General features: G+C 37.2%; 1 protein-coding gene across 1 annotated transcript in view; it reads left to right on the top strand.

The window, feature by feature from the left end:
- The window catches only part of Actr3 (ARP3 actin related protein 3 homolog), a 63212-nt gene that overhangs the window by 46841 nt on the left and 3328 nt on the right, over positions 1-13043 (top strand). Inside the window, exons 8-10 of the mRNA XM_004626369.2 lie at positions 2425-2598; positions 9213-9305; positions 9473-9598. Coding sequence (XP_004626426.2) covers positions 2425-2598; positions 9213-9305; positions 9473-9598 — 393 coding nt within the window. The remainder of the gene's footprint in view (positions 1-2424; positions 2599-9212; positions 9306-9472; positions 9599-13043) is intronic.

The raw sequence follows: 13043 nt of genomic DNA, 5'->3' as shown, positions 1-13043 counted from the left end.
TGGTTGAGACAGGGTTTGTCTTTGTAGCCCAGGCTGAGCACAAACTCATTTTTCCTGCCTCAACCTCCCAAATGCTGGGATTACAGGCATATGCCACCTTTCCTGGCTCTAACACAAGGATGTTTTAACAAATAATTTTTAACATAGTATCTTTTTAGTTATTCTTGTTATTAAAAATAAATGATTATTTTACTCTAGAGTCTTTGCATTTTACTGAATGGGCTCTTTATTTTGACAGTTTTTGTTATTAATATTGTTGTTATTTGATGTCATTGTTTCCATAAGCTACAGTATAGAGACCAATGTGTGGTTCAGGTGATAGGGACATAGAAGAAAAAATGTGATGGTTTATAAGATTTTTTATTTTTGTGCCACATAACTCATTATCAGTCTTTCATGCATACCATGATACTTAGCATTGCTTTCCAAATTTATCCTTGGAAAACAGCTGAGAAATTTCAGTGAATCTCCTACATGTTTTGAATATGTCAAAGCAAAACTAACCTTGTAAAAATAATCCCATTTATTTGTCTCTTTGCATATTTATGGGATATTGCTTCTCTTTAAAGCTTAGGAATGAAGATTGCATAGTCACTTCATAGGTAGTGGAGAAATCAAATGCTTTCTGAAAATTATCCCAAGTTGGTAAACTGATAATTAAATGTGTATAAAATTAGTATGAACACTACTGTTCTGCTTTGGAAAATTTATATTAAGTCTAGCCCGGCATTGTGGTACCTGTCATTCCAGCACTCAGGAGGCTGAGGTAGGATTGCTTTGAGCTCAAGTCCAGCCTGGGCTGTTTATGAGGAAGTTCAAGGCCAGTCTGCACTACATAGTGTATCAAGAAAAGAGAGAAAGAGGGAGAGAGTGTCTTTCCATTATCAGTAATAATATTTGTATGTATGTTGGAAAGAATACTTGATATATAAAATTATGGGAAATATGTATTAGGATTTTTCCAGAGAAAGGACCAATAGAATATAGACACAGATACAGATATAAGGATATATTGGTTCACGAACTTAGTTTTTTCTCCAGTTCTGATCAAGTTGGAAAAGAACCAGATCAAGCACAACATGCTATATGAGTCCCGCCCCTGGGCACACTGAGCCCGCCTGGGCCCATTGCTGGGGAGGATGAAAACAGGAGGATCATCATGAGTCCAAGCTGTGTAGTGAGACCCTGTACCAAATACATTTAAAAACAAAATAAGAACCAAATCAAGTTTCCCCCATAAAGACAACGTTGAACCTATCCATTAAATTTCATTGGTTCTTGTCAATTCATTTTGCAACAGAATACTGGAAAGAATTAAGTTTGTGAACCAGGGTACTGCTGTACAGAATAGATACAGTTACAGATGTGTTAGAGGGCATTTATTAGCAGAATTAGTTCACATGATTATAGTTGCCAAGATGTTCCATGGCAGATCATTTGAAAAAAGAGACCTTTTAACCTTGGTAGTGTGGCTCAGACCTGGTTGAAAGCTCCAGAACCATGGAAGCTGATGGTATAATTTTCAGTTTCAAGCAAAAGACTTGAAAAATCAGAAAGAAGGTTGAAAATCTAGCCACTTGATAAAAGTCCTGGAGTTTGGAAGCTAGAAGAGAGAAGGAAAGTTGCTTCTCTGTCCTTTGCTAATACAAAGTATGTGGGCCAGCAGCTGAGTTGATGGTACCTCCACATTCAGGGTATTATCTTCCCCACTCAGTCTCCTTGATTGGCATGCCAGTCTTCTTCACATTTGGGTAAAAGGTTTACTAGTCCTTTGATATTCCTAAGTCTGTTGAAATTGACACCTAAGATTAACGTTCATAATAATACATTTTTTTTTAAAAAACATGAGGCTTGGTAGTCAGGAATGCATACTTTGCAAGGAAGATGTTATATGCTTTAATTATATTTTTGATGGAAACTTAAGACATATAACCAAATTGATAATAAATCAGTCTTGCAAAATAGTTTATATTTTTAGTCTCTTTTTTTACTCCTTCATGTAGACCAGTATCAGTTTTGTACTAGATAGGTATTAAGGATGTATAATTAATTTGTGTGGCTATACCCATTATTCCTTATTCTTTTCAGTTGTATGTTCATGTTTTTTTCTTTCTAGAATATAAGATTCATTATTGAAAAAGTTAAAAATGTTGAGTGACTTGAGTTGAAAATGTTGAATATTTTTAGTAACAGTGGAGGTTCATTATTTTTAAATCTATTTATAGATGAAATCAGAAATTTGTATCTATTTAGCCTGTTATAAATAATATCTGAATATAAAAATGTCTTCAACCTTAATTTTCTAATTTTATTTTATGGAGATAAATTTTCATTTGATTTTTCTTCACTGATAATATGATGTTTTTTTTTCTGCTTTACTTAAAACCAGAAAAAAAATTACTTTTCTTTCTTTGCTTTTTAAAGGAGCGCTATAGTTATGTATGCCCAGATTTAGTAAAAGAGTTTAACAAGTACGACACAGATGGATCAAAGTGGATTAAACAGTATACTGGAATCAATGCCATCTCAAAGAAAGAATTTTCCATTGATGTTGGTTATGAGAGATTCCTGGGACCTGAAATCTTTTTTCATCCAGAGGTAACTTTATTTTCTTACTTTTTTTTTTTTTTTGGATGGAATTTCTCTGAAACATTCACTAAAACTCAATTAGAAGATATTGAAAGACAATCTCCAAAACTTTTATACACTGAAGTATTATAGATTTTGCTTGCTTTTTTTTTTTTTTTTGGCAGAACTGGGGATTGAACTCAGGCCCTTATGCTTGCTAGGCAAGCATTTATTCTACTGAGCTATCTCCCCGGCCCCTGAAGTATTACATAGAGAGTAAAAATTTTTTTTTTTTTTTTTAATGGAAAACTTAGTTTTGCTTAGAGACTAAACTATTACAGTATTTTATGTGTACTTGAAAAAAATGGAACTTTTGTCTGTCTGTGGTCTGTGGGAAGAGGATCATGGAAATGCATGGAAGGAAAGTTTAAAGTAATTTCCCAGATGGCGAAGGCTTTAGAAAGCACCCAAACCCCAGTAAAATGACCATTATACAAAGAATCTTCAATGCACTCTCTTAAAATATTTAGTAACAAAGCAGTTTATCTTGGTGAAATCTTAGTAACATAAAGACTACTAAGTTAATGAAATATATGCTTTTGGTGATAATTCTAGCATCATAAGCTGAACTTGATTAGAGTTTCAATCATTACATGCCTATTGTGCTTATTTAACGATATTTTTAATGTTATTTAACAGATACTAAATGTGCATGATTTTCAAGGTATCACTTTAAGCATTAGTTATTTAAAGATGTAAGATTATTTAATCTTATGAACTCAAAGATAGAGACAGATGAATTCTTTAAATTGGTGTAGTTTGCAGCACCAGAGTCTTTTTCAGAGACTTCCCTGAGGAAATGACAGTTCAAGTTAGTATAATGGAACAGTTCAATGAGTATTTGTCAGGCATGTGTGTCAAGGGAGTTTATTTCTGGTAGAGGGAATAAGCTGAACAGAAGCCTGGGCGATGAGTGAGCTAAATAATAACAAAGTAGAGGATTGATGGTAGATGCACCCAGTCACATATTATGCACTGTGTTACCAAGGACAAATATACTGCAAAGGAGTTCACTGGATTTTGTATTTAATGTGGAACTCTTCATCATGAAAGTAGTACAGATTTATGGGTGATATTAGGTTACTGAGGCAGCGCTAGATTAGGTGGATTAGATAGAGAGGTGTGAATTTTGTTGGAATAGGTCAGTTGTTGTGTAGGTATAAGGAGAGTTAAGGATATGAAGAACCTGTGATGATTCTGATGTTTGTAACTTGAGCAACAAGATGTGCCGTCCAGTGTAATTAGGAACATGAAGAAGAGGAAAGGAGCAGAGGAGTTTATTGTGTGTATCTTTAGGTCAAAAACAAACATTTGGATTGTGATCTGGACTGAGTGCCTTAGAGTGAGGATAGCTGTGGATCATCAACATATATGGTGCAAATGGAGAGTTTGGCTAGGAGAAGCCAGTGCATAGGATAAAGGTCAAGAATTAGGCCGTAAGGAAAACAACACTGTGTGAATAGTCAAGAAAAGAGGAATCTGCAAAGAATCCTGATAATTACAGAGAAGATTATAGTCATAAAATTGAGAAAATTGAATTGTATCATTTCCTGCAGTGAAATAGTATTACTGTGTCTCATGGTTTTCTGAGCATCTATGTTTTGGATAGTCCTAGAGGAGCAGTTTTAATGAAGTGGTATAATAGAAGTAGCATATTGCATCAGTGAGAAGCAAAGGTTTGGAAATTAGAAGTGTGAGATTTCTGGAAGGTCACTAATTAAAAAAAGACACTGCTTGGGGTATTGTAAGATTTATATAAATAGTGCAGAGCTGGGAGGAATATTAATGGTAATTATTTGAAAACTAGGTAACTTATGAATGACTGTGGAAAACAAGGATTCCATAGATAACTGTACAACTTATAGCTGAGCCATATAGCTCATATCAAAATTTACTTGTAGAACTAGAAGGTGAATTTTGACCTAATTCAAGTTATAATGTAACTACACAGATGAAAAGGAAGCGGAAAGGCTCTGTGTGTGCTGGGGAAAAGAGAAAAGGCAGCCTCTTTTTCCAGGTAGAAGTTGATTCAAAATGACAAAAACTGAGGGAAGAAACTGAAGGTGCAATATAAACTAGCAGTTCACAGTATGGAGGTAGCCAGCAAAAGAATAGGGACCATGAAAGAACTTGAAGTAATTACCTCTATAATGAAAAAGAAAGCATGCAGGTCATTCCTAGCTTTTAGAATTTGGAGAACTTTGACTTTTAATAGTCATAAACATAGTGGCACATGCCTATAACCCCAGCACACAGGTGGTTGAGGCAGAAGACAATCTCCAAATTCAAGATCAGTCTGGGCTACATAGTGGGGAGTTCAAAGCCACTTTCAAATACATGGTGAGATCCTACTTCAAAAACAAGAAAACACACACAAATGAGAACACAAAATAGATTTTCTATAGAAGAAATTATTTACATTACTTACTAAATTTTCTTTTTGGCTTTAAAAACATTTCAGTCATGAGAAATAAAGCTATGGGGAGTAAAAGGTTTTTTAAAAGTTTTAAAAAATTTAATGAGAAATCTATGTCAAACAACCAAATACCTTTATCTTGTACTCTTGAGTAATTAATTTTTTTGGGGGGGAGCGGCTCAGCCTATCCTGAGGGTGGGGCTGGGACAGCATGTGGTACCGGGGATCGAACTACTGTCCTCTGTGCTTGCCTAAGTTTCCCTGTGCAGGCACTTGGACCGCTGAGCTATTCGCTAGCCCTTGAGTAATTAATTTAAAGGTAACAGTACACAGTGTGTTAACCATTGTTACTCTCCTGTTAATCTTGTTTTGAAATTTTGTTTTTCGCTTTAAAATCATGTCAAAAAATTTTTAAACTTGTGTTAAACAGTAAATGTTAATCTTTAAACAATACTCTAAACATTAGCAACTAACATGAAATATGAGCAACTAGATAATTTTCATTAAGCCAACTGTCATGTTCCTAGCAAAATACATTTCATTTCCATACTTACAGTTCTAAGTTTTGTAAGAGAGCCAAGGTTTAGCAAAGCTCATCTTTCAAGAGTAGTTCAGTCAAATCTTTCCTCCTCTGAAACTCAGTTACCTATTTTTCATCCCTTTGCATTCTTTTCCTTTTTTTTTTTTGTATCATCTGTTAATAAAGTTCCTAATTAAAGGTGCTTGGAAGATGAAAATTTTAAGACACCTTATGTGTCTGAAAGGTACTCATTTTGTCCTTACACTTGTTTGTTAGGTTGATTATAGAATTTTGTATCAGAAACCATCTTTTGTGAGCAATTTGAATCCATTGCTTAATTTTTTTTTGTAACTTGAAATTAAAATAATTGATTTCTATGGATAAGGACCTATTTTTTCCCCCCTCTGCAGATACTTGTAAGATTTTTACTGTGTACTAGCTTCTAGTGTATGGTCTTCATTTTCTTTTTCTTTTTGGTGTAATCTGAAAAGAGCAGTAACACTGTGCCACTTTTCTAGCCCTTTGAATTTTAGTTCTATTTATTGAGACAGGATCTTGCTGATTTGTCCAGGCTAGTTCCAAACTTGGCAATCTTTCTGCCTCAGCCTCCCAAGTAGCTGATTTTTATAGGTGTGTGCTGCAGTTAATGGCCAATCACAGGTTCTGTGTTACTGTTGCTGAGACATAATACCTAACACCCAGATTTTACAGAAGCAAAGGCTTATTTGGTTCACAATTTCCAGTGGATTCAGTCCATATTTTGTGGCTCCAAGGCAGAAGTAACATAGAAGGGCACGATGGAGGCAAGCTTCTTAGCTCTTGGCAGCAGGGAAGGAGAATAAGGGATGAGAAACCTTGGACTAGAAGCACCCTTCCAGGTCATGTTCCTGGTGGCCCACCAGGTGCCACCTCCTAGAGCACATTTAGCTTCTGAACATAACCAGTGTATGTATGCGTTCCTCAATGAGGATAGCAGCACCATGATCCAGTCACCTTCTAAGTATGATACTTCGAGGGCATACATTACATCTAAACTGTAGGAGGCTTTTTCTCCAAGTTTTATTTTTGTATTGTCTCTTGTAAATTGCTTTTTCTCACTTTGCAGAGCTATATTTTTCATGATAGTAGATACTTCTTCATGATACTTACTTACAAAGGGGACACCAGATGCCAAATTGTAGAGCTTTGAGGATTTTGCTTGTTGACTCAATTAGCCTTTTCTTTAGGATAATCCCCTGTGTGTTTCTTTATGCCTGTTTGGATTCTCAGTGAAGACCCTTAATAAAGGGTAAAGGTGTGTATGAGCAATAGGCTTCACTTAATACCTCACCCTACCTGTGCACTTCTACTATTTTTGGCTGTGTATATGGACACATTGTTTTACTGTCTGTAAAGCATAGATTAACTAGTTTGCCTCAAGTGAGGAGGAGCATTCAGTGTTCTTGTTTGTTTGGAGACGCTCTGGGCACCTGGCCCATCAGAAAATCTTTGGAACCATTTTTTGCTCCACTTCATATTCTGAGATACTAGGCATCATTAGTTCTTTGAGAGAGATTTATGATGTAAAACAGCATAGTTCTTTACCAGTTTTATGTCATTCATTGGTTTTAAAGGGACTACATGGTTGTGCACACCTGCTTTTTAGCTTTCCGTTTTCTTTTTTTGGGGACTGCTTTTTCTATAACTTAAAGTTTTTGTTTAAATTTTTTCTCTTAACTGTTTTTAGAAGAGTTAGTATATGCACTGCTGAAGTGAGCACTTAAAAGAGTTTCAGAAACAATTAAGTATGTGTGTTTAAATCACTGTTTGCTCAGAGAATAGGTCTGTTTTTTCCCCCTGTATTCTATGAACTGGCAACTTCTCAAGGAAAAGGATTTTTTTCCTGTAATTCTAGATCTGTTTTCTAGTTCCCTTGTCATTTGAAGGGTGTGTGTGTGCATGCGTGAATATATATTGTTGATTCATCATCATTAGTCTTAACAGCCAGTAGCACTGTAACTCATGTCTGAACAAAGCTGAGTGGCATTTTCTCTGTAAGATTAATATCATAGCTTTCTTATATTTCGGAACACTACTGCTTCTAAGAAACATGCCTGAGTTTCATTTTCGACAGCAACATCAAAAACAAAACAAAACATGAAAAGTGTTATACTAAATGGACTATGAAAGGAAGTTGTTTAGAGAGAGCTGAAACAAGGCACAGTGTCACTTTCTTCAACCTCAGCTGGCAATGTGCACATCAGTAGACTCAAACTTGCTGTTGTAAGTGTGTCTTGGTAACCCTTCTTTTGTTGCTGGGACAAATACTGGAAACCCAAAATGAAGAAAAAAAGGTTTATTTAGCTCACAATTATTGGAGGTTTCAGTCCATACTCAGCTGGCTCCAGGGCAAAGTGGCACATAGCAGAGGGCAACCTTTAATGGCAGTGGCAAAGAGTGAGAGAACAAAGGGAGGGGTAGTGGGAACAGTGGCAACAGAGACAAAAGTCTGTCTCCCTTAAGTTGCATTCAGGCTGTCCACCCCAGGCTGGGTACAATACTCGCACCCATAGTCCCAGCAGCACTCACACCCATAATCCCAGTGGATCATGAGTTAATCACAAACTCTAGATGTCCACCCCATGGCTGTGTGAGGCTTGGCGGGAGGTACGGGGTAACTAGACACAAACCATAACAGCATGTGTATGCACAAGTGATTGCAATGTCATTTGATGTATTCATTTGGAAGCTATAGATTACTTTTAACAATCTGGTAAATTGCATAATAGGATCTGTGAGTAGTAAAGATAGACTCTACAATATTTATGTATTTTATTCCCTACTGATGGAGACTTACCAGTTCTTATTTTTATAAGCAAATCTACAGTGGTCTTCTTTTTTCACATTCCAGTGATATATTAAGGAAAATGTCTAGGATGGGATGGGGTCGAGGAGCTTGCTTAACCCATGAGCACTGCAGAGACAAAACCTGAGACCTGGCAGCCCATGGATTGGCTCTGCTTTGGGCCAAAGAATTGGCTGGTTTAGGGCTAATCCAGGGACCTGGGTGGAGCTCCTGTAGAGCCACGGCCAGGAGGGGTCCACGATGCCTTCCTTACACACTGCACTTTGTGCAACAGTGTGGATTCCTGCAGGGTTTGTTCTGAAGTGTGCTTATTAGTATGTGCATGTAAAAATTTTTTTAGATGTAGAAGGCCAAATTGCCTTCCAAAGTGGTTCCATTGATAATGTCGTCTCAGCAGCATATGATAGTTCCTATTTATATGGATTTTTGCCACTTCATAATGTTTTTATGGCTTTTATATGTTTGCTAACAAAATATATCAGTGTTTTGAGTTTTTTGTGAAGTATGTAATTTCAGTATCTTTAATTTGAACCTGTTGAATGTCAGAATTTTTTTTTTTTTCTTTTTTTTTTAACTGGGTATTGAACTTTCAGGACTTTGGGCTTGTTAGGCAGGCACGTTGCTGCTGAGCTATATCCCTGGCCCTGAATTTATACTTTTTACACTTGATCTTAGCCAAAAGGCTGAGTAATGTTTTTTTTTTTTTTTTTTGTTTTGAGCTAGAAACTCTTTTTATTGTTACAATATTTAATTCAGTTATAATCTGATCTTGCTCATATATCCAAAATTACTTATTTTTTCAGTTTGCTAATCCAGACTTTACGCAACCTATTTCAGAAGTTGTAGATGAAGTAATTCAGAATTGTCCTATTGATGTCAGACGTCCTCTCTACAAGGTGAGTATTTATGGCAAAATTGTTACTCATAAGCTGTATTTTTAAAAAAATTTTTATCTGCCGATTGTTGAGTATTAAATACATCATGTAAAAAGGATGTGATTGAATTACACCTTTAAATTTTCACTTTCTTTTAAAATTGTATTTATTTTTCTCCACAAATACAGAATATTGTCCTCTCTGGAGGCTCAACCATGTTCAGGGACTTTGGACGTCGCTTGCAAAGAGATCTGAAAAGAACTGTAGATGCCAGGCTGAAATTAAGTGAGGAATTGAGTGGCGGTAGATTGAAGGTTGGTTTTCTCAAATATTGCTGGGAAATTGTGGGGATTGTCAGTGTTAGCTGACTTTTGCTCTTAGAAAAATAAGAGGGAATTTATTGCATATTCTGTGGAAAATGGGTAAGGCTACAGGGTCATGTCCGTGATGTTCTGGATCATAGGCTTATTAGGAAATACTATTTGTACTTCAGAAAAGTATTCTTAAGAGTTTTTTTTTTTTTTTTTTTTCTGAATGCCTTCAGGGCAGGTTTGACTGGCTTGAGTTGTGGGGATCAAACCACAGCAACCTGAGCCTGACTGCTTTGTTGAAGCAGCCACTTAAAGGACTGAGCTAAAGGGCAGGCCCCCAGTATTCTTATGAGATAGCTATGAAGAAAAGTATTTTTTTTTTTTTTTAATTCTTTCAGAGATAACTATTTGGGAGATTTTCTTGTGTACTTCCAACAAAATTCATTATGGATTCACAAAGTTTAGCAGGAGAATGAAAGTAGATAAGAGGTGAAGATTTGAGTGGTCAGGTTTGTTTTCATGACAAATTGGTGATGCTACAAAATGATTTAGGTCTTGGAACTGTGGAATAGGCTTCAAAAATTAAAATTAATTTTAAATTTCCAAATGCCTGCATTCTATAAGAAATATAATGTCTTGTGTATCATCCTTGTTAAATATTAATTAAAATAACTAATTCAGCATACTTTTGCTAAATAAAACTCACTCTACTTTGAAGATTACCAAGAATGATGGCTTTATCTGAATATACCACAGTCACTGAAGTGTACTTTAAGGGCGGGCCAAGTAGCTCAGGGGGATAAAAGTGCTTACAAACGGGTGTAGGAGCATCTCCTGGTTTGCCATGCTGGCCCTGCCCCCAGGGTGTGCTGAAAGGGGAATTAAGACTGGGCTTGGCACTCAAAATTCTAGCTCTCAGGAAGCTGTCAACAGGCAGATCACTACAAGTCTGATTAGTAGTGAGGCCCTGAACACCCTGTAAACCCTTCCCTAAAAAATATAAGAAAAAAAAATCAAGTTTACTTTAAAATACATTAGCAGTTTTCTTTTATTGAAAAAGTACATGAAAACTGACCATTTTCAGCAGCTAAAATTAGGATTATCTTAAATAAACCTGTTCCAGTCCTAGCCCAGGCCGGGTGAGTGTGTAGGAGAGCTTCCTGCTACCCTGTGCCTGCGGGACCTACTGCTGGTCCCAGCCCAGGTGCAGCATAGGTGAGACCCTCTTCCAACCCCTTGGGACGCCCCCCACCACTCCATAACCTCCCCTACCCCGCCCGCTGAGTAGGAATTTCTACTGCATTCCGGGAACCCCCAGACCCAGTCCTAGCCCAGGTCAGTGAGTGTGTGGGAGAGCTTCTGGCTACCCTGTGCCGGCGGGACCTATTACTGGTGCCAGCCCAGGCGCAGGGTGGGTGAGACCCTCTTCCACCCCCTTGGGACGCCCCCACCACTCCGCAGAACCTCCCCCACCGCGCCCACCAAGTAGGAATTTCTGCCCCGTTCCTGGAATCCCCAGACACAGTCCTAGCCCAGGTCCTTTGTGTGTGTGGGAGAGCTGCCTCTCCCCCCTACTCCACCTTGTCCCCTCCAAGCTCAGCTCAGGCCTGGCATACAGGCCTGGGGTGAAACCCTGCAGCTGAAATCCTGCAGAGAGTGTAGAGGATAGAACCACCCACCTAGTCCAGGAGCAGAACATCTTGCCACAGGGGCACAACAGGTTCACCCGCAAGGGTAGCAGTGGGAAGGAGCTGAGCACAGCAGCCAGACCCAAGCCAGGCACAGCTGGATAAATTAAATAAAACTGTTGCTTGAGATAGTAAAGTGTATGTTTTGAGCTTTGCCACTAAATGGCCTGAAGTCATATTCAAGCACTCTGCTCATGTAATAGATATTAAAATGTTTATTTTGGTTTTGCATCTCCCCTCCCATCCACCTACTGATGAGCTCACATCTTAAACCTCTCCACTTACCTGTTATAAAAAAGGTTGATGGGTTTTACAAACAGTTTTAGATTCTCTGTACTGAAAATCATGATTATGTGAACTTAGTATAGCCAGTTTCATTTGATTCAAATTTCTCCAGTTATTTTACTAATGTCTTTTTGTAGTGAGAGAAAAATTGTTTTCTGCTCTAGGATCTAATCAAAGATTACATTTCATTTAATTATTATACTCACATATTCACCATTTGTCTTGTATAACCTCAACATTTGAACAATATAAGCTATTTTATAAAATGTTCCTTGCTTTGGCTTTGTGTTAATTTTTACTGTGATTACGTTTAGTTTTAGAACTTTTCTGACAGTAAGATGGCAGTGATGTTCTGTCATTTTTAGTAGTAATGTGTCAGTGGACCCATTGTATGAACTGCTTGAGCTTTTGGTTAATGTTGTATCTGCTTGCTTTTTCTAATCTCTGGTTAATAATAAGGGGTTTTTTTGGTAGACACTTTGAGACAGTGTAACTATCCTGTTTCTCATCAAACTTTCCACCACTGGTTTTAATATGTATTGTAGTTTTTTCCTGAAATAGTCATTGCGGAGATAAGTGCCATACAACTTGTAAATTATGTCATTTCTTCTGATTCTTATTCTCATTTTTGTCCCTTTCTGCCAGTATGCGGGGGGGGGGGGCAGTTTGAACTGCTCACCTTGCTCTGTCTTTTCTGGCCCTGAAATCAAGTGTCATTGTGTCCATTCATCCATCCATTTACACACACACGCCCTACTGTGCTGCACCTAAACTTTTCCCAGTATTTTCCTATTTTAGTAGACAACGTTTAAAAAAAAAAAACAAACACTTTGGACACTAAGTATACTCATTTTTAGTAGTCTATTCAATATTGGTCTTCTCACTGGTCAGAGCAAAGGATGTGTGTGTGTCCATCAGTTACAGAACACCAGTAGGTTCATTCTAGCTTTCCATATTTGCAAGAGCTTTCCTTTACAATGACAGTGAGAAACCTCTCTTTTTACACACACACACACACACACACACACACACACACACACACACACACTTCTTTATATAAAAACAAATTCCTTGAAGCAGGGCCTTACTATGTAATGCAGGGTGGCTTGACCTTGTAACCCTCTTGCCTCAGTCTCTTGAATTGCTAGGATTATAGCCATACACCATCATGCCTGGCCAGTGTATGGTTTCAGAATTATTAGTCCATACCATTATGAAGCATAGTCCTACTAGAGTTTAATCTTTGCTTAATTTTTATCCTCATCCTGAGAGTAGAGTCAGTATACTTGGTTCATAAGTTACTTGGGGTGGTCCTGTCTTCACTTGAGTATGGTTATCTTTTTTAAAAAATAAAAATTAATTTGTTTCTTCTGGCTTTTTTATACCCCATGAATGTGGCCTCTCTTTAAATTTATATTTAATTTTATTTTTAAATCCTATATTAATTGACATAATTGTACATAATAATGAGACAA

Source organism: Octodon degus, unplaced genomic scaffold (assembly GCF_000260255.1).
Source record: "Octodon degus isolate 3935 unplaced genomic scaffold, OctDeg1.0 scaffold00014, whole genome shotgun sequence".
Classification (NCBI taxonomy): Eukaryota; Metazoa; Chordata; class Mammalia; order Rodentia; family Octodontidae; genus Octodon; species Octodon degus.
This window is presented reverse-complemented; position numbering and strand designations above follow the sequence as displayed.